This window comes from Odocoileus virginianus, chromosome 15 (assembly GCF_023699985.2).
Source record: "Odocoileus virginianus isolate 20LAN1187 ecotype Illinois chromosome 15, Ovbor_1.2, whole genome shotgun sequence".
NCBI classification, from domain to species: Eukaryota; Metazoa; Chordata; class Mammalia; order Artiodactyla; family Cervidae; genus Odocoileus; species Odocoileus virginianus.
The window spans coordinates 16,702,557-16,724,270 of NC_069688.1; the positions used below are offsets into that span (position 1 = coordinate 16,702,557).

Sequence of the window (21,714 nt, forward strand, 5' to 3'; positions counted from 1 at the left end):
GTCATACTGCCACAGCTGTCCATGATGACTCCCCAGCTAAATGTGGTCACTGGAGAGGGATCCTATGTGCCCTCTGCTGCCCCCCATCAACCTGCCGACTCCCAGCGATGACTACCGTCCAGGGACCAGGGGCTACGAGCTCCAGACACCCATAGCAGGCCGCTTCTCCAACTGCATGCAGGCCTTCCGGTCCAGATCACGGGTGTGGCCCGCACAAGAAGACGGTTTCCCAGCATGCCCCGGGGCCCACGCGAGCCGCGGTCAGCTCAGTCAGATCGCAGATGTAGGACCGGCCGGATGGAGATCACGGCGGCCGAGGGCTCGGGGCCAGGCTGGAAGGTAGCCTGCACCCTGGCTGTTGTCCTGCTCTGCCTGCACTCACTCCTGCCGCACACCAAGGTGGCTGGGACCACAGATGGACCACCAGTGTCTGCCGTGTCATGTGAGTAAGCAGGAGGGTCAGGGGGTCAAGGTCGCTTGCCCTCATGTGTACGGTCCCTCTGCTCCCCGCTGTTCCCGTCTCCGCCCTGACAGTAGACCGGTAGGTTCTGTACCTGCCCGGTGGTTTCTGGAGTCCCTGAGTCTCTGTGGGGCATGAGAGGTGGAGGAAGTGATAGCCCACTTCCCTGCAAGGTCTTCCTACTAGATTTCAGTTTTCCCCTGTCCAAGGATCAGCGGCCTGCACTTCCTGTCCTTGTTGGCCCCCATACTCTCTTCATTTGGAGAATGAGGAAGTACCGCTTCAGAGGGAGAGCTGTCAAGCAGAGCATGTTCTATTTGGCCTCAGTCTGTCTAGAATATGAGGATGGGTGAGAAGAGGTGCCTCTACTTCATCTCAGTGTCATCACTCTGGAAGGCTTCAGTTTCTGGCACTTCAAAGGCAGTGTGCTAGTTAGGTGAACTAGGTCTGGGAAAGTGTCTGGATCACTGCCCATCCTGGACCTCTGCCCTGGCTACTGTGCTGATAAGCCCCTCTGCAACTGCCTCCCTTCCTGCCCCCTCCAGATCCACGGCTGCTTCTGTAGCACCACCATCACCAGCAAAGTTAGGTGGCCTTTTGTCATGTGAGCCAAATCATTTCAGCCTGGCTCTTGGATTTTCCAGCTTGAAGTGGCAGGATGGGCTGTGGTGGCCTGGGTTCTATGGATACTTACCTTTGGAGGCACCAAAGTTGGCATCCATAACACAGAGATCTCATGGCTGGGACTGTCTCTACAGCATGTGGGAAGACTGCCGTAACTGGGAGGATCACTGGTGGCAAGAACACAGTTGACAAACGCTGGCCTTGGCAAGCTGGTCTTCTCTACCAGGGTACGTTTATCTGTGGAGCTTCCCTCATCAGTGACTACTGGGTGATCTCAGCTGCCCACTGCTTCCAAATGTACGTCTTTCCCACAGCCTGCTGCTGGGTGGGATGGGGAAGGAGCACAGATGGGCAGGACAGAAGGGGATGAAGGCTGTCCTAGTCTTTCTTTCTTAGGCTTTGACCATCTTTTGCTGCCACCAAGGATCTCTGTGTGTGCAGTTGCCCCTGCCTTTGACTCCGAAGTCCCCTCTCCCTGGAAGGCCATCCCTGATCCTCACTAGACTCCAGTTTCCTGTCTGAATCCCAGGACAGGGGCTATTTGCCTCATTCTCCCTCTGGGGATACCCTTTCATACTCTGGTAATACTTGCCAAGATGCTGTCGTTGTCTCGGCTGCATGTAATATGCATGGAAATAGCTAAGTGGAAATTAATTCTAATTGTGATGATCAGTAAATACTAGGAAGTGGACTTTACTTCCATTTTAAGTGCTTCCAATCTACTCTTCATCTTCCCTAAACTTAGGAGTTAGATATTATTCCCACTCAACATGGACTCTGATTTCTACATCTTGCCCAGGTCTAGAGAGTGCACGAGATCTCAGCTTTACCTTCCTTTTGTGAAAAGCAGTGGATGTGTAATGTCTCTGGTCACATGCCAGGCACAAGCTTCAGGCTCAGTATTGAAACCATAGTCCCAAGGCTTGCCAGAGCTGGGGGCATCCATCAAGTCCTGGTGTGGACAAACATTTTGCCCTCTTCCAACCAGGCAATCCACAGGCCATCTTCAGCACAATTGCTAGAGGCTTCCCTGGGTCCTGACCTCTTCCACAGACTAGCAAGTTTCTTTCTGGAGGCATTTTGGAATCCAGCTCTTCTTGTCACTTTTGTTGAAACATGTGCCTAAGAGGAGCTGTGGTCACCACCATCTCCACAGGCCAGAGTGATGCATAAAGCAGATGGCCTCTGTCCAGAGAAATGGGACAGGGCAGTCAAGAGAGTGAGCTGCTCCTCAGGTGCATCCTGGGCTTGCTCTGTACCTGGAGTGGGTGGAAAGTGTTACCTTCCAAGTCAGGAGTCTAGAGCTACTGGCATCAGCTGGCTTTGAGATCCTACTTTGGTTCTGTTTATTCATTCAGCACCCCTAGGTGCCAGGCCCCACGTGAGGTCCACTGTGGGGGAACTGGAGATGCAGAGCCCATCTTGAAGTTTCTGATCCTACCAGGAAAGTGAGACACAAGCCCAACTCCTGTGATACAGGTTGGGAGGCCAGAATATGCAAGAAAGTAGATCTTGAGCCACTGCTAAAGGAAGTCTGTGGGTGATGTTAGATGAGGGGCTTGAAGTTGGAGGGGCCTTGTAGGAGGAGTTTGGCTAGATAGACAGTCTAAGCAGAACATATAGGTAGAAAGTTTCTCATGTTCCAGCAGCAAGGAGAAGTTCAGTTCCATGAACTCCTCTATTTATTCCACAAAGACTTGTTGAGTGCCTGTCAAAAGAGGAGGACCAGCTTATAGAGAAAACAGTGTGAGAGGTCCGGGCAGGAGAGGGGTGCATCATTCTGGGCTGAGAAATCTGAGAATCATTTCTGGTCCTGGGAACTTCCAAGTGTTCTGGTCAGAGCTGGGAATGAGCCAAGTATCTGCTGCCTAAACTGTAGGGGTGCAGTTTGTTGTTGTTCAGTCGCTAAGTCATGTCCAACTCTTTGGGACCCATGGACTGCAGCATGCCAGTCTTCCCTATCCTTCACTATCTCCCAGAGCTTGCTCAAACTCATGTCCATTGAGTTGGTGATGCCATCCAAACATCTCATCTCTGTTATTCCCTTCTGCTTCTACGTTCAGTCTTTCTCAGCATCAGGGTCTTTCCAATGACTCAGCTCTTTGCACCCGGTGGCCAAAGTATTGGAGCTTCAGCTTTAACATCAGTCCTTCCAGTGAATATTCAGGGTTGATTTCCGTTTGGATTGACTGGTTTGACCTTCTTGCTGTCTAAGGGACTGCTCATCTAAACTAAAGGGTTACCATTTGATGTGTATCTGAAGTTTCTTTCCAGCACAAAGACACTCTGCTCCTTTAATTCTATTACATGCTGGGTAAGCCATCAGAAACTTTCAAAGTACAAATGTCCTGAGACTATGGACAGCAATCAAACCTACCTCAATCAATATTAGGGAAGAAGGAGGAAGAATCCTTTGGAATAATGGTGGTGTGTACCAGGAGGAGGGGATGGGAGGTAGGCAGCCAGGGTAAGGATGATGGCCCAGCACTCAGAGGATATGGATAATAACTAAGCCTCCTACAACAGGTCCCATAATCCAACTGACTACAAAATCTTGCTGGGGTACTACCAACTAGAAAAACCTACTTCATACAGTCAGTTGGCAGCAGTGTACAGACTCTTCATCCACGCTGACTATAACAAACGCTACTTCCAGGAGAGTGACATAACTCTCTTGCAGCTGTATCATCCTGCAAAGTTTTCTGACTCCATCCGCACTGTCTGCCTCCCTGAAGCTAATATCCAGTCGCTCGATCTTATCTTCTGCTGGATAACCGGCTGGGGGATGGTCACTGAGCAAGGTGAGTGGGGGCAGGGCAGGCACAAACAGCCAGGGCTGAGGAGGGGGAGAGGGGACACAGTAACCGCTGCGGGGCCCTTCCAGCCCTTCTGCTTCCAGTTTCCTTCAGCCCATGGCTCGAAACAGCCTGAGTATCTCTAACTTTCGAAACCAGGATCTTGAGCTCTTTGACTCAGCTACTCAGGATTCCAACTTGATTCCCTGGTCCTGTTTGGGCAAGCCCCTTCAGGACACCTCTTGAGCTTCCACTGCAGGTAGAGGTACTTGGGCAGCAGTAAGGGAATGAAGGTAGGCCTGCTCTCTGCCCAGGGAGGTTAAGTTGGAGCATTTAAGGCTTAAGAACATTTACATCAATGAATCTCATGTCCCTCATCCCTTAACTCAAGTGAAGCTTACCCATTCTGCCAGCGTGCTGGGCATGCTTTTTTTAGACTGAGAGACTTTTGCACTAGGGTGAATGCCTTTGATTCAGAAAAATAATAACATTGAGTGAAAAAATGTGGAATGTAAATTTGACATGATTTGTAGGGTCATGATTTGCAGACCATATTTCAGTGGAGTCATTTGGGGCAGGACTTTGTTTGCTGAGCAGGCCAGTGCCAGGATCCCTGCTCCTGGCCACAAATGTCAGTCACAATGCCTCATCATGAGAACAGCCAACTCTCCAACATTTCCAAAGACATTTCCAAAGACATCTCCTGGGATGGGCTGTCACTTGTTAAGAACCACTGGCAAAGCAAGAAAGATTCTCCAAGACAGGTGAGACGATAGGTGTTGGGACATGAAGGGAAGTCACAGGCTGGAGCAGCTACCAGGATAGGGAGCAGCTGGCACTAAAGAGATTCCCAGCTGGCAACTGTCCTTGCCTCTCCATATCCTCTGCTGATCACAGATGCTGGGCCTGTGCCAGCCCTGTGACTTGTGAGGCACACGGGGCAAGCACTGCATAGGAGCCAGCCATCAGCAGCACACTGTGCCGCCACAGGAGGGTGCCTCCGATCTGTGAACAAGATCTAGAACTAGCACCTGCATGGACAGTGTCCCTAGACGTGTGCTCCTCTAGGAGGCAGAGCCATGCCTCGTTTTTCAAGCCGCCTAAGCATCACAAGGCACTGCAACGCCTTGGCCAAGCCAAGACGCAGCTTCCACCGTCTATGCCTCTGCTTCTGCTTCCACAGGGCAAAAGATTAGTTGTTTTTTAAAGGTGAGCAGATCCTTCAGTGGTTTCCTCATGTGCTTAGAATGAAATCCAAGCTCCACATCCTGGTGAGGAGGCCCTGCTTGCTCTGGACTCGGCTGTGATATTGCCTTATCTTTTTCACCCCCTACTGTACCCACTGCAGCCACAATGACTTCCCTCCTCATCCTCCCCACCACGGGCCCCTCACATTTGCTCTTCCATCTGCAAGGTATCTTTCCCCCTCATCGTTGCACATCCACTGAAGGCTTCCCCGATCCTGGCAACTAGAACTGGCAGCAGCTCTATTAGCAGGAAAGTTAGGGAGCGAGCTGATCTCTCTCTCAGGGTCCACCCCACATCTGAACTCCTCTCCCTTCACCTGCAGAGTTCCTACCTACTCCCAAAACACTGCAGGAAGCAGAGGTCGGCTTTTTGGATAATTCATTTTGTGAATCGATTTTGAAACCGCCAGAAACAAGCAACCAATCAATTGCTATAAAGGACGGCATGTTGTGCGCTGCAGACTCCCTGACAGGAAAGTCTGTCTGCCGAGTAAGTGACACGGGCTGCTTCTCCTCTCCTGTGGCTTCTGTCCCCTCTCCTGTCTTCTCTGAACCCTTCCCCAGTCCCTGAGTTCCTCTTCCCAGGCCCACCCCAGAGCAATGCATCAGAGCTGAAGCAGAGAAGTCCTCAAAGGGTGCTGATCCATTCCTTCCATTTTCTTTATAACTTTTAGAAGCTTTGTTGAAGGATAGAATACATAGAAAAGGGCATACTTTACAAGTGTATCATTGGATGTGTCTTTTAGAAATTGACACATTCAAGTAACCAGCATCCAAATGGGCTTCCTCATACCCTTTCCTCTTACCCCAGAGTAGCCTTGACATAAATGAACATAAATGCTTGTCAGGACGTAATGGAATCTCACAGGACACACTTTCAGTCCCCTTCAGGCACCATTGTGTGTGTGAGTTCCGTTTGTCTTGCGTGGAGTTTCTCTTATGTGTCATATTGCTGTAGAGCATTACCTGCTTAGTGTTGTGTGAATGTACCGTCATTTTCTTTTTCTATTCTAGTGTTGATGGCATTTGGGTAGTTTCTGCTTGAGACCCTCGCAGATAGCATCCTGGTGCATGTGTTTTAAAGTTCATGGGTTCATGTTTTAGTTGGGTATAATGCTAGGAGTAGAATTAGCATACCATAAAATGTGCGCGTGTTCATCTCTCCTAGATACAGGAGACCAGCCTTCCACCCTGCATGGACACATTTGCACTCCCACCAACAATGGCTGCTCCACGTGGCCGCCAGGACTTCACACTGTCCACATTTTAGTTTTAACCACTGTGAGGATTTTTAGTTTGTGTTTCTCTGATGAATAATGAAGGCAAGGTTTTTTCCATATGTGTATTGCCTTTTTGTAGTATCTTTCCAAGTATTTTGCCCTTATTTCAAACTGAATTATGGGCTGCTTTTTATGGTGGGGGAACTGAGGTCCAGAAAGGGAAGAGGACAGAGGATGATCAAAGTCAGCCTTAGAAGAACCATGTCCTTCTCTGAGGCTGTGCCCCCACCAGCTTCCTCACACATTCTCCTCTCTTCCCGCACCTTCTTTCTAGTGCTTTCTCTGTCTCAGAAGCATACTGCCATCTTCAAACATGCCACATGACCCTTCTCTCCTCTTCCCACTGCCCTAATTCTCTGCCTGCCTTCCCAGCAGAGCTCATCCCAGGATGTCTGCACTTGCCTTCTCTTGCTTACTCACTTCTCTTTCTCACCTCAGCTCACTTCATCAAACATCAGCACCTGCCATTCCCCCACACTGCTTTTATCAAGATAACCAAAGGCCTCAGCCTCACTGGGGCTGCGAGTAGATATCAGACTTCCTCCCACACCCACTCAGCAGTGCAGCCTGCAGCATTTTTCATCAGATTCTAATGGTGGTCCCTCTGGTGTCTTCTGCTCCCTTTCTCCTCCTTCTGACACCAACCCCCCAAGGACCCTTCCCTTAGCACTCATCCTCATCCTGCTTTTCTTGCCTTGCTCCATTCTTTCCTTAGATAGAGAGGAAGGGTCAGATATGGCAGATTCTGTGCCTCAACCATTTCTTGCCTGTCTTTGTTACCCTTGCTGCCACAGTCGTGTCCTCATTGTTGTCCCTGCAGTTTCGTGACCTCCTGCTTGACTATGTTCTGTCCAGCCCCAGAACCAACCTACCATCCATTTAGAATCCAATTTAGGTCACATCAGCTCCCTGCTGGATGTCCTTAAGTGCTCGATTCACCTCCAGCTCCTGGCTGATGAGGACTGAGGGCAGAGCTTGTCACTCTAGGCCACCTCTGCCTGCATCTCCCAGAGTCAGGCCTTGCTCATCTCTCCAGTTTTAGCTTAGAGAAACTCTCTGAAGATCCTCCTCTGGGCACTTCTGTTTCACCTCTGAGTCTGCAGATGTGGAGAATGTATTGTCTATGTTGTGTTGTGCATCATCACCTTGTCTCACATGCAGAATGTGCTCAGTCATGTTCTGAATGAATACCCATGCTGAATTACAGAAGGGTGGAGGGGTGCTGTGTTTCCTTGGCTCCACTTTTTGCCCTGTGAGATGGAAACATTATGCCCCATAGTGGCAGGTGACTTCCTGTCTTGGTGTCCCACACTCAAAGCTCCTCACATTCTCCTGGAAGTCCCTTGGGATTCCCTTCAATTCCAGCCATCCTGCCAGCCTCAGCATAGGCCTCACTTCTTTTCTTCTGAGCACATCTAGCAGCTTGGCATTTTCTAAAGAAGTTTAACCAAGAAACTGAGGAAAAACTAGAAACCGTAGTAAATCAAACACAAAAGCTCAGGTGGAATGGTTTTGAGCACCACCTCCTGTACAGTATCATGAACCTCAGTCCATAGTTCTGGCACTCTGTCTACTGGATCCAATCCCTTGAATCTATTCTTACCCTAGATTGTATAATCATAAGGTATTTGATTTAAGTCATACCTGAATAGCCTAGTGGTTTTCCCTACTTTCTTCAGTTTAAGCCTCAATTTTGCAATAAGGAGCTAATGATGTGGGCCAGCATCAGCTCCAGGTTTTGCTTTTGCTGACTGTACAGAGCTTCTCCATCTGTGGCTGCAGAGAATATAATCAATATGATTTCAGTATTGACCATCTGGTGATGTCTATGTGTAGACTTGCCTCAGGTGAAAAAGAAATGCAAGAAGGCAAAATGGTTGCCTGAGGAGGCCTCAAAATTAGCTGAGGAAAGAGAAAAGAAAGGCAAAGCAGAAACGGAAAGATATACCCAGTTGAATGTAGAGTTCCAAAGAATATCTAGGAGAGAAAAGAAAGCCCTCTTATGTGAATAATGCAAAGAAATAGAGGAAAGCAATAGAATGAGAAAGACTAGAGATCTCTTTAAGGAAATTGGAGATACCAAGGGAACATATCCTGCAAAGATGTGCACAATAAAGGACAGAAATGGTGAGGACCTAACAGAAGCAGTAGAGATTAAGAAGAGGTGAAAAAATATGCAGAAGAACTGTACAAGAAAGGTCTTAGTGACCTGGATAACCACAATGGTGTGGTTACTCACCTAGAGTCAGACATCCTGGAGTGCGAAGTCAAGTGGACCTTAGGAAGCATCACTGTGAACACAGTTAGATGTAGATGTGGTGGAATTCCAGCTGAGATATTTCAAACTCTAAAAAACGATGCTGTTTGCTGGTACTCAATACATCAGTAAATTTGGAAAACTCAGCAGTGACCACAGGACTCGAAAAGGTCAGTTTTCATTCCAATCCCAAAGAAAGGCAATGCCAAAGAATGTTCAAACGTGCTCATTTCACAGGCTAGCAAGCAATGCTCAAGATCCTTCAAGCTAGGCTTCAATAGTACATGAACAAAGAACATCAAGATGATGCTGTTTAAGTGCTGCACTCAATATGCCAGCAAATCTGGAAAACTCAGCAGTGACCACAGGACTGGAAAAGGTCAGTTTTCATTCCAATCCCAAAGAAAGGCAATGTCAAACTACCGCACAATTGCACTCATCTCACACGCTAACAAAGTAACGCTCAAAATTCTCCAAGCCAGGCTTCAACAGTACATGAACTGTGAACTTCCAGATATTCAAGCTGGACTTAGAGAAGGCAGAGGAACCAGAGATCAAATTGCCAACATCTGCTGGGTCATAGAAAAAGCAAGGGAATTCCAGAAAAACATATTTTACTGACTACAATAAAGCCTTTGACAGTGTGGATCACAACAAACGGAAATTCTTAAATAGATGGGACTTACCTATCTCCTGAGAAACCTACATGCAGGTCAGGAAGCAATAGTTAGAAGAGAACATGGAACAACGGACTGGTTCAAAATTAGGAAAGGAGTACATCAAGGCTGTAAATTGTCACCCTGCTTGTTTAACTTGTATGCAGAATACGTCATGCGAAATGCTGGGCTGGATGAATCACAAGCTGGAGTCAAGATCGCCAGGAGAAATATTAACAACCTCAGATAAGCAGATAATATTGCTGTAAAGGCAAAAAATGAGGATGAACTAAAGAGCCACTTGATGAGGGCAAAAAAGGACAGTGAACAAGCTGGCTTTGGTTTCTCCATTAGTCATGTACAGATATGAGATTTGAACCATAAAAAAAGGCTGAGGGCCAAAGAATTAATGCTTTTGAAAGTAGTGCTGGAAAAGACACTTGAGAGTCCCTTGGAGAGCAAGTCAATTCTTAAGAAAATCATCCCTGAATATTCATTGGAAGGACTGATGCTAAAGTTGAAGGTTCAATACTTTGGCCACATGATGCAAAGAGCTGACTCATTGGAAAAGACCCTGACAGTGAGAAAGATTGAGGACAGGAGAAGGGTATGACTGAGCTTGAGATGGTTGGAAGGCATCACCAACTCAAAAGACATGAGTCTGAGTAAGCTCCAGGAGACAGTGAAGGACAGGGAAGCCTGGCAGGCTGCAGTCTGTGGGGCTCACAAAGAGTGGGACATGACTTAGTGACTGAACAACAAAAATGATGGTTGGGATGCAGTGCTAGGCTGAGCAGGTAGTTGGCAGCTTCTAGGCCTGCCACAGCCATTCTTCAGGACATTAGAGGGTACCTTCTCTCACATGGGGTTGGGAGGGAAGAGAACTCACATCCTGAGCCTGTTTCTTCTTGTAGACATGTAATGAGCTCTAAGGCCTCACCCTTGAGATTTTGATGCAGAAGGTTTGCAGTGGAACCCCTGTGTCTGGACCTTTCAAACTGCCCATGTAATTCTGATAACAACTCACTCCTATTCCCGTGTAGCCGTGAGGCCTTCTAAACTCCACTGTGTTCTCCGCACACTTTCTGAACAACGCCCATCCATCTCCAAGTTGGTCCGCATGACTCATGCCTTCTCTTTCCTCAGGGTGATTCTGGGGGACCCCTTGTCTGCAACTTAAATGACACCTGGTATCTGATGGGGCTGTCCAGCTTTAGCACGCCCTGTGAGAAGCCCATAGGCCCCAGCATTTTCACCAAAGTCTCCTACTACAACCAGTGGATCAGTGAGAAGCAGAAAAGCTCGCCCAATCCTGACCCTTCTACTGCTCCTGCTGAGGAGAAACCTCCTGCTCTGTTCAACTTTAATTCTCTTGGCAATGTCCACAAGCCCAGGAGCTTCCTAGTCCTTGCGGCTTCACAAACCTTCCTCCTGCTGCTGATTTTCCTCTGACGATGGGGCTCTGACAGACACATGGGGCCCCCTGGCTCTCTTCTCAGAAGCCCACTGCATTTTTGCCAACTGGCTGTACTTGAATGTGTTCAACTCTGAGTCCTCCCTAAATCTGACTCTGCTCCAAGCCTGATAAAATAAAAATAATGGAAGAAGCCTCTGCTGTTGTTTCTGAGTCATTAGAACCACCTCATACCCTCACCCCAAATGTGCTTTGAGCTCCTCCTTGGGAAGAGATGGGAAAAGACAGGGACACTGAGTGACTGGTGGGCCGTGTCCTGAATACTCCTTGGGGAGTCTACCAGAAGAGCTGGCAGGGCTCAGGGACAAAGCGTTATGCTCCAGGGCCTGCAGGGCACTGAGAGTCAGCATAGCAGTCACTCTAGAGGTGTATGATCGTCATTTGGAGTTGAATCCTCCTAGGGGAGTCTTCCAGAAGAGCTGGCATGGCTCAGGGACAAAGTGTTATGCTCCAGGGCCTGCAGGGCACTGAGAGTCAGCATAGCAGTCACTCTAGAGGTGTATGATCGTCATTTGGAGTTGAATCCTCCTAGGGGAGTCTTCCAGAAGAGCTGGCATGGCTCAGGGACAAAGTGTTACGCCCCAGGGCCTGCAGGGCACTGAGTCAGCATAGCAGTCACTCTAGAGGTGTAAGATCTTCCCTGAGCCGATAGGCCACTGAGGCTGTGTTTGAAAGGCTTGATTTGAAGTAAAGAGCAAGAGACCTTGGCCACCAGGCTCATGTCAATAGTCAGAGCTCTCTTCCATGGCCCAACTCCAGCCTTTTCTTCCTGTACCCACAGCTCTGTCCTCTGTTGGTCTCCAGAGGCCTAACCTCCAACCACCCTGTGAACTTGCCATTCCCTGCAGTGGTTGAGGTTGGGCTGACGCAGGACTTGCTGGCCCAGCCGCAAGCCCATAAGCCATGTCCTGAACTGTGCCTGGCAAGCACATCTGGGACACAGAATTTTAGTCAGTTAGCAGAGCTCTCAGACGAACAACCACAGCCCCCGGCCTGGACCCTTGTTGATCAGGGAAGAGCCCTATTCATTGCAAGTCCACTGTGTCCAAAGTGCCATCAGGTGGTCTGTGAAAATTCTTTCCAAACATGTTGTCACCCAAATAGCCCTGCCCTCTTGCCAGCATGTGACAGCAGGTAAAGTCACACACACATGGTCACCAGAATCTTGTTTCCACTCACACAGAGATTTTGTCCCCAGTTCAGAAGTCTCTGGAAGTGAGAAAGACCTCCCCTGACTGTGTTAAGTTATAGATAGCAGAGCAGGGCTGCTGGACCTGAGATGCAAGTGAGGACTTGGTCAGGTGAGATCTGCCGTCTCAACCACCCACAGTTCCACCCACGGTCCTGGGAAACATCGCTTTCTTTCAATGCACAGAGGCCTCATGCTGGCTGTGCTGGATTTCTCAAATATGGAAACTTCTGTTCTGTCCAACAGCATGTTTCTGTTTGGAGCATGGAGAGATGTGACTGCTTCTCTATGAAGCTCCCTGGGTCCCCAATTTAGGGGATACAAAAACATTATCTGGACACTCTGGAGACCTGAAAAGTCACAACTCCAATCCCAGCCCACCTCCCTATTACCTGGAATCAGGTTCAATGCTCAGTATTGTCAACCAAAAGTTGGCACTCGCCAAGAGCCTTTGTCAACAACTAAACAACAACAGCAGCATTTGCCATCTGCCTCTGAGGAGATTGAAACCTGTGCTGCTACTGCTGCTGAACACCTACTGAGGGGAATCCAGGATGGAGAGTGAGGCACTCTGCTCCAGGGAAACTAGTGGAACAGGTCTTCAGATGGATATTTTCAGGAACTGATTCCATGATCCTTAATCCTTGCATCTCTTCATATCTAGAAAAGCACTAAATCCCTTCATAGTGACATCAGCTCCTCTTGACTAGCAGAAAACCTTTTGCACAGTAAGTGCTTGATTGCATTGAATGCCCTTCACCAAAATCTTATATATTTACCTTCCTCCACTGCCTCTTTGGAGCAGTCTCTCAGAGCTATCTGAGGTACTGTCTCCCAGACTGCAGTCCTCATTTCGCCCCCAAATAAAATTTAACTTGCAACTCTCATATTGTGCATCTTTTTAGTCAACAGTATTATTTATCTAGGTTTGGTCACTTTGAGAGGGTAACAGGCAGGAAGGCTTGGGGTCTCCAAAGGGAGGAAATAGGCTGCAGGTGTAAGATGTTTTTCTGTTTTTTTTTTCTCTCTCTCTTTCTTACACAGCAGGAGGAAACAAACTACAAGTCAGGCTTTTTTCCCTTCTCTATACAAAATTAAAAGGAGGTTTCTTTCAAAATTCTTTGTTGTTGTGAAGACACCTGCTTCCACCTGAACTTAACTTTTCTCAAGCCTTGAGCTAACCAATGCATTTTTCTTATGGAAATGTTTTTCTTAAGCTATGTTAATGAACTATGTATTTACCTTAGACTGTCTTTCTTCAAGTTGGTTCTGCCTAAGACTCAGAACCCACTTGACAAACCAGTATGTTTTACTCATGCAAATGTTCTCTTAAGCTATGTTAATGAGACTATGTATTTGCTTGGAAACCTGCCTTTCAAGATTCATGTCAATCATTTTATGGCCTGGGATGACTCACCTTGTGCCAATGTTATCTCAAAATGCATGTTGTGGGTGAGGGGCCTGGTCCACTCTCTGAGTTTTGAGACATTTCCTTTCTCTAATTAGCAGCCTGCTAGTAGGTATATAACTTCCTGCTAAAGACTAGCAGGGGGGGCACTCTTTCTGCCCCTTCTGATGTCTGTGTCAGAAGCTTTCTCTGTCTCTTTTATACTTTAATAAAACTTTATCACACAAAAGCTCTGCATGATCAAACCTCATCATTGGCCCCGGGTTGAATTCCTCTCCTCTGGAGGCCAAGAATCCCAGCATCTTTCATGGCTCAGCAACAACCTTTCAACTTTTTATAGTTAAGGACACAAGGCTTAGTCTGGGTAAGTGACGGTGTCTGTGGCCCTGAGAGGTCAATAGTGGAACAGGAATTCCAGCCCTGACATTTGAGGGTGCTTGGAAACCTCCGTTCCCTTCTCAATGAAGGCCCCTCACAGACTCCTCAGGCTCTGACTCTCTCAGGACTGACTGGCCCAAATGTGGCTCAGAATTCCCTCTGGTCAGTGGCAAAGAAAGATCCCAAATAAAACTGAGGGCAGAGTGGAAGGCAGATCTGTAAGGATAATTGACTCTGGGTCTGGGGGACAGGCCGGGAGCGGCCCCTGAGGTGGGTTTCACCAGACATGGCAGCAGGAGCTTCCCATAGGCTTCTGGCTCTCACCCCAGAATCAACCCTGGATGAACTGGGGAGGTGACAAGAAAATGTAGATTTCAGAAACCAAAATCAAGAGAAAAACCAGAGAACTTGAAGTGATCTGTAGCCAGCGGGGAGAAAGCAAGGAGGTGAGAGGATTGACTTGAAGAGTCCATCTCTCCACATGCTCTGCTCCTACACCCCCCACACACATCCTCATGATAAATGCTGCATAATCCTCGTCTGTTGCCACTGTGCTTCAGGGTGGCCATGTCAACAGGTGTGTAGGTCCCACCATCCACCTTTGAGCTTTTGCCCTCCATCCCCTTAGTTCTATCCCCAAAGACAGGGGCATTGCTCCTAGGGAGACTTGATCCTTCCATAGTGATATATTCTCAGGCTAACAGTTGAAGCCCTGACTATAGGAGCTGATTGGTAGAGCCAGTACTGAAGAAAGCATAAGAGTGACCCTTTGGTGCCTGGGGCCCTCTGCTCTGGGGACACCCTCCCTTCTCCTTAAACTCATTAGGACCTCAGGCCTTCTCTGGTGCACTGCTCCAGAGTGACAGAGTAGCTATTAACCATGGGGAATAGCCACATGTTCACACAGCTACACGCTGAGTGTGACTGCCACATGAGAAATACGACAGACTGCATGTTATAGGTTACAGTAAGTCCACTACATACGAAGCTTCCAGTCATAAACGTTCAGTGTTGTGCATGTGTGTTTACGTGTCCAATCACATAAGTTAGTTCATGTGTCTGGTGTGTACACTCTCTACAAGGGGTTGTGCTTTTGTGTACATTACCAGAGAAAGGATGAAAAGAGACAAAAAGAAGAGGTATCTGAACTGAAGAGATTCATGATGCAGGAAATGGCAGGGGGGGGTTTATTTATTTGAGAAGGCACCATTAGTGTGAGAGGGGCAGGACCCGAATGTAGAATGCTACATGAAGTTTGCAGCAGCTCTTCAGAATGCAACCCAGTACTACCATGTCATCTCTGACAAGAAAAAAGGAGCTACTGCCTAGATATCACTGGATCATTTTTTTCAAGAGGGTAGATAGAATTGAATCCAGCAAGGAATCAGAACCTGTGCCATCAACGTCAGGCAGGAGTGAAGCTGCAGCTTGCCCTCTGTCTCCTGTTGCTGACGACCCTTCACCTCTACCATCGGCCACCTCTCCCTCCTCCAGTCAGTAGCACTTCTTGCCTGTTCACTAGATGCCAGCCCCTGTCCGCCAGCTGTTGTACTGTATACCACTGTACTTTTCAAGGTACTGTACTGTAAGATTTTAAAATGTTTTCTTTATTTTTGTGGTTTTTAATGTGCTATTTTTGTGAAAAGTGTTATAAACCTGGCTTCCTTAGTGGCTCAGACAGCAAAGAATCCACCTGCAATGCGGGAGACTTTGGTTCTATCCCTGGGCTGGGAAGATCTCCTGGAGGAGGAAATGGCAACCCACTCCAGTATTCTTGCCTGGAGAATCCCCATGGACAGAGGAGCCTGGCAGGTTACAGTTTGTGGGGTCACAAAGAGTTGGACACAGCTGAGCAACTAAGCACATTATAAACCTGGTACAGTTATATATAGCTGATTGTGTCAGTTGGGTACCTAGGCTTTGTTGTAGTTACAAACAAATTGGACTTATGAACATGCTCTCAGAATGTAGCTCATTCATACATAGGGGCCTTACTGTATTTGAAATAGACTTGTTGGAAAAGACATATCAAAAATGTTTAATAGGCATAATGAATATCCTTATGGATATAGGAAAATACTATTAACAATAAGACCCAAGACAAAGGAAACACAGAAAAGAACAAAGTCAAAATAATTCATAGGAGTAACATTTATTGTTGATCAGTTGCTAAGTCATGTCTGAATCTTTGTGACCCCATGGACTTCTGAACACCAGGCTTCCCTGTCCTTCACTGTCACCCAGAATTTGCTCAAGCTCATATCCATTGAGTTGGTGATGCCATCCAACCACCTCATTCTCTGTTGCCCCCTTATCCTCCTGCCCTCAATCTTTCCCAGCATCAAGGTCTTTTCCAGTAAGTCAACTCTTCCTATATGTGACCAAAGTATCGGAGCTTCAGCTTCAGCATCAGTCCTTCCAATAGATATTCAGGGTTAATTTCTTTAAGGATTTGCTAGTTTGATCTCCTTGCTGCCCAAGGGACTCTCAAGAGTCTTCTCCAGCACCACAAATCAAAAGCATCAAGTCTTTAACTCTCAACCTTCTTTATGGTCCAGCTCTTTATGGTCCTCACATCTGTACATGACTACTGGAAAAACCATAGCTTTGACTAGAGAGACTTTTTTTGGCAAAATGATGTCTCTGCTTTAATATGTTCTCTAGGTTTGTCATTACTTTTCTTCCCAGAAGCAAGCAAAAAAGCAAGGAATAATATAATAGTTGAATTAAAGAGCACACTAGATTGAGTGAATAAAAGGATAAACACAGATGAGAGAAAAATGTGAACATTACCTTGAATGGACATTACAAAGTTTGGGCTTTGGAGCTGGCACACACTAAGGGAGGGTAAACTGTAGAGTGTTTATTTACAAAAGAACTAATTACTGTAGTATGGTTGGGGTACAAGGAAAAGTGAAGGCCCAGTTCAGGATCCTGCCCTAAGCAGCAGCAATAGAGACTTTGCCACCTCAAGGCCCTATGGGTCTTGATGGGAAGGTCACAGAGAAATCTGCCTTGAGAGAAGGGAAGACCTGCAGTTGAGGGACATAGCAAGCCTAGGAAACCTCACAAGGGGGGTTTTCGTAGAATAAATGCCCTGACCATTTTATTTCCTTCCTCAAATCTTCAGCTAAGGCTTCCAATTAGCTGACCCCAGGTGCAGCCAGAGGAAATAGGAGCCTGTTGACACCTTCCCAGCCCACCCCACAGACAAGAAAGAGGGTATAAGAGTTCAACTGGAGGGATGCCCCACCCCAAGATCAGTGGGAGGGGTGAGAGGGCCTCTGGAGAAACAACTGCCACAGATGGTCTACGGTATTTGGATTGACTCTTCTGCCAAAAAATAAAAAGGAAGAAATTAAAAGTTTGAATCAATTTATTTAAAATAAAATCTTCATAAAGAGGTAGATCAGTTCTGGGTGTTCATTGGAAGGACTGATGTTGAAGCTGAAACTCCAATATTTTGGCCACCTGATGCAAAGAGCTGACTCTTTGGAAAAGACCCTGATGTGGGGAAAGATTGAGGGCAGGAGGAGAAGGGGACCACAGAGGATGAGATGGTTGGATGGCATCATCAACTCAATGGACATGGTTTTGGTTGGACTCCGGGAGTTGGTGATGGACAGGGAGGCCTGGCGTGCTGCGGTTCATGGGGTTGCAAAGAGTCAGACACAACTGAGCGACTGAACTGAACTGAACTGAAAGAGGTAGAAAAAAGGTGGGATCTTCCAGACAAAATTCTGGAAGAAAGCCTACAATCAGAAAATAATCAGAATATGTGAGATCCAAAGTTGTTTTTGCTGCAAGAGTATTCTAACATGCAGGTCAAAACTGGTCTTCAGCAAACACCTGCAACAGGAAGTCAGGGCTCTCCAGAGAACCAGCTGCATGTTTATATATCTATATCTATCTATATACATAGATTAGTTTTAAGGAATTGACTCATTATAGAGACTGAAAATCCAAAATCTGCAGGATGTGCCAGCAGTCTGAAGACTCAGAAAGAACAGATACAACAGCTCAAGTCCATATGAATCATATTTTAAATGTCCTATATTTCATTATGTTTTGACATGTTGGGAGCCCTTCCTGGCCAGGGAGGAATAATAATCAACTGTAAACATACCTTTTATATGCAAACAACCAATCCCAAGTACATACCCACAACAGCTAAATTTATCCAACTCTCACACTCCAAGCCAATAGATCCCCTGCCCTAAACCACTGCAGAAAACTGGAGACCACCAATGTAGCCTAGAGCCCAACTTTATTCACATTAGCCATTCCTAAGCTATTTTCCTGCCTGCCTTGCTTTTTCCATGGAAAACACAATAAAGGCTCTGGGCCATGCTTTCCTCTCACCCTTGCTTCTGTCTCTTGACCAGACTGCTGCTTCATCATGTGGCCCTTCGTGGGGGCAGAGGGCCCCTCCTTTGGGGGATTATAAGTAAACAAAGTCTTCTCTCAGTGGCAATTTTTCTCTGTGCCATCACCTGGCTTTGGTGAAAGTTTTAACTTTTGTTCTAGGTTCAAAGGGTTCCTTCATAAAAGAAACCACTTGTTATGAACAAGTAAACAGTTTCCATATTTAATGAAGAATTATCTTACTTTCAATATACAAAAAGAAATAGAAACAGTAGAATAAAAGAAAAAGCAAAATTTTCCCTTTTTTTATTTTTAAATTTTTTTCATTTTCTTTTACGTTTATAGCTGACATTTTTTAAATATTTTGACAAATTTTTTTCAAGGTCACAGAACAATAATAATTTTCCTCATTCCTTATTAAAATTGCTTTCATTGCCATTTTTATGGTCCCTCCCTAACACCCAGGCAAGGCAAAGACTACCTGTAGTTGAGAATAGTACTCACTTTAGGAAAAATTAATTTTTATACAACTGACTAATTGAATTATTTTGGAAATAATCTACATAACTAAGTGCTGAAATACATCATTTCTTCTCCATATTTATTCATTTTTAAAAAGTTTTAATATTGTAAACCATTCATTGCTTAGACTGTTTTTGGTGAAAATTTGTCCTTGGTGGCAAAAATCTTATTCTTTCTATGTATAAGGTATGGATATACATAATATGTAAACAGATATACATTATATCTGTAATATTTAATTTAATTTAATAGAGTGTTGACTAGGATTAAAAAGACTAAAAACAGCTCCTTAGTGGAGTACTAATGAAAAAAGGTGGAGAAACACTGGTTGAAACAGGCTATCAATTATTTGGAAGTTGATGGAATCTTGCCCCTGGAATTCGTATGGATATCCTTCGGATGGGGGCTTTCCTTGTAGATCACTGGTAAAGAATCCACTCGCCAATGTAGGGAAATTGAAGTCAACTCTGGGTCAGGAAGTTCCCCTAAGGGCGAAAATGGCAACAAACTCTAGTGTTTTTGCCTAGGAGAGCCCATGGACAGGGGAGCCTGGTGGGCTACAGTCCATGGGGTCACAAAAGAGTTGGATACGACTCTGTGATTAAACAACAACCACAAAAGGAGAGTAACAGTATGTACGTCAACAAATTGCACTGATCAACATCCAGACTCAAAACAGTGCTGGGAAGTCCTGCGTAATAGCAATCTGGTGTCTCAGTTGGGGAAAGGTCCAGGGCAGCATGTTTGCTCCATGGGGAAGACTTCAAAATTACAGTCTGGGTGCTCCCATTTATAATCCCAGGCCACAAACTGATACCATCATCTGTCTGCCAGTAAATTGCAGCACTGAATTATGTTAATCTTTTTTACAATGCTGTTTGTTTTGTTTTGCAAATCTTGGAATGTTGGTAAACCCTTAGCCATGGTTGGCCAGACCGCCTCCAAGGGCTCAACAACTCCAAGATCTGCCCCCTGTCTTATCTGTGGTGCTGCTAGTCCTGCACTCACAGCAGGCACGGGGTCAGGGCAGTATCCAGAGCGGTCAGAAGCAAGGTCAGAGGCCTGCTCTGCTTTCTTGCCTCTGAAGCTTGAACACGACTACTTCCATTTACTTTCTTTAACACCCCGTAAGCTAAAATCCCACAGGTACATTTTAATAGAAAATCCAAAAAGGCTGTCATGTTGACCACCTAGGAAGTGACAATGTTGCAGCTCAAGTTTGATGGCAGTCTGCTTGCAAAATACCTTCTTACTCCAGAACAGTTTCTCTTTTCTTCTACTCAGATCTTCAGCTGATTGGATGAGGCCCACCCACATTATGGAAGGCAATCTCCTTTCCTCAAAGTCCATTGATTTAAACATTAATCTCAACAAAACACCTTCATAGAAAAATCCAGAATAATGTTTAACCAAATATCTGGTCACTGTGACTTTAGGCAAGTTGACCTGTGTCAACTAAATAAAGGTAGTCACAGCCTAAAAGTGGTGACTCCGATGGTAAAGAATCCACTTGCAATACAGAAAACCTGGGTTTGATCCTGGGGCTGGGAGGATCTCCTGGATGAGGGCATAGCAACTCACTTCAGTATTCTTGCCTGGAGAATCTCCACGGACAGAGGAGCCTGGTGAGCTACAATCAGTGGGGTTGCAAAGATTTGGACATGACTGAGCAACTAAGTGCGCACACACACACACATGTTTTATTTGGTGGGAATTGTTAGGACTTCAAGTTCAGGAGATAGATTCTGAAATTGCTCCCAGAATGTGGGTTGAGGAGTTTGGTTATATATGAGTTTGCAAAAAGAGGTGTGTAGTCTGAACATCAAAAGATTGTTCTTAATTAAGGAAAACCAGATTTCTCAAGTCAAGGAATTTAGCACTCTTCTATGTATGAAAAGATACAAGCATTTGGGCTCACTGAAATCATTCCTTTCATATGCATCTCAGCTACCTGGGGCCAGCATCCTGCTTCCTGATTTTTCACAACCTTAGTTCCTTGCTGATTGTAGCATGTGGCAGCAGCCAACAGCTCCTGTATTGCAGGCTTATTCTCCCTTTTGGGTGCCCTCTGGGATCAGAAATTCACATTTGGAGGTCCCAAATTGCTAATGACTGTGACATTCTTGTTTACTGATATGGCAGGAAATACTCCATTTCACAGTCCCTCCCTGTGGTTGAAAATTCGACCAATATTTGGGAGACATTTCATGACAATTTTTGTCCCACGGTGCTGGAAAACTCAGATCAGGTGGAAGTTCTCATCAATATGTCACTTCAGACATTAATTCTGGCTTAGGCCCATTGACAGATAGTAAAATATTCTCTGGATTCTCTTATCTTCTAATCTATTAAGATTCAGGAGATATTTCCCTGTTGCTTCTTCCCATGCCAAGAATTACGCTATTACAATTTTTGGTGGAATGCAGAACTATATTTTTCATAAATTGCTTCAAGTCGCCTACTCACCATTACATTTGTTGGAGGCTTGGTTACATATTATAAGAGACAACAGTATTATAAAAATAGAAGACCCTGATGCTGGGAAAAATTGAAGGCAGGAGGAGAATGGAATGACAGAGGATGAGATGGTTGGATGGCATCATCGACTCAATGGACATGAGTTTGAGTAAGCTTCAGGAGTTGATGATGGACAGGGAAGCCTGGCATGCTGCAGTCCATAGGGTCGCAAAGAGTCAGACATGACTGAGAAACTGAACTGAACTGAGTGAATGTAGCTAGTAACCTTGACACCGTCATAGTGTAACAGAGATACAAGTATAAACTGTTTGGAAGCAAAGAACACATTAAAACAATGATTAGTATAACTAAGTTGTACTCTAGTTGCAATAAACTATCAAGTCCACAGGGTAGGCAGCTGGAGAAGCCAAATCCTGATAGGGTCAGGTAGAGAGAAAAAGACCAATGTCCCATCTCCATTTACAAAGACATATACTTCATTAACCAGCTGTAGTTCCCAGCAAAAGAGAAAAAAAGGTTAAGAGGGAAACAGATTCAAGCTAGTATATTTTTCAAAGTCAAGGTTATAAATCATATTTATG

At 45.9% G+C, this 21,714-nt stretch overlaps 1 protein-coding gene across 1 annotated transcript; it reads left to right on the top strand.

Annotated features, from left to right (window-relative positions):
- Positions 1 to 234: 234 nt before the first annotated feature.
- Positions 235 to 10,926, top strand: LOC110135270 (serine protease 40-like). Its single transcript, XM_020890214.2, has 5 exons — positions 235 to 442; positions 1,219 to 1,381; positions 3,611 to 3,885; positions 5,450 to 5,616; positions 10,466 to 10,926. The coding sequence occupies exons 1-5, from the start codon at positions 235 to 237 to the stop codon at positions 10,769 to 10,771; spliced, it is 1,119 nt and encodes a 372-aa protein (XP_020745873.2). The 3' UTR covers positions 10,772 to 10,926.
- The last annotated feature ends 10,788 nt before the right edge of the window (positions 10,927 to 21,714 follow it).

Excerpts from the sequence above, each read along its gene's own strand:
- LOC110135270 (XM_020890214.2), top strand. The coding sequence starts at position 235 with ATGCCCCGGGGCCCACGCGAGCCGCGGTCAGCTCAGTCAGATCGCAGA. Across the intron at positions 443-1,218 it reads ACCAGTGTCTGCCGTGTCAT|CATGTGGGAAGACTGCCGTA; the intron begins GTGAGTAAGCAG and ends CTGTCTCTACAG. Across the intron at positions 5,617-10,465 it reads CAGGAAAGTCTGTCTGCCGA|GGTGATTCTGGGGGACCCCT; the intron begins GTAAGTGACACG and ends CTCTTTCCTCAG.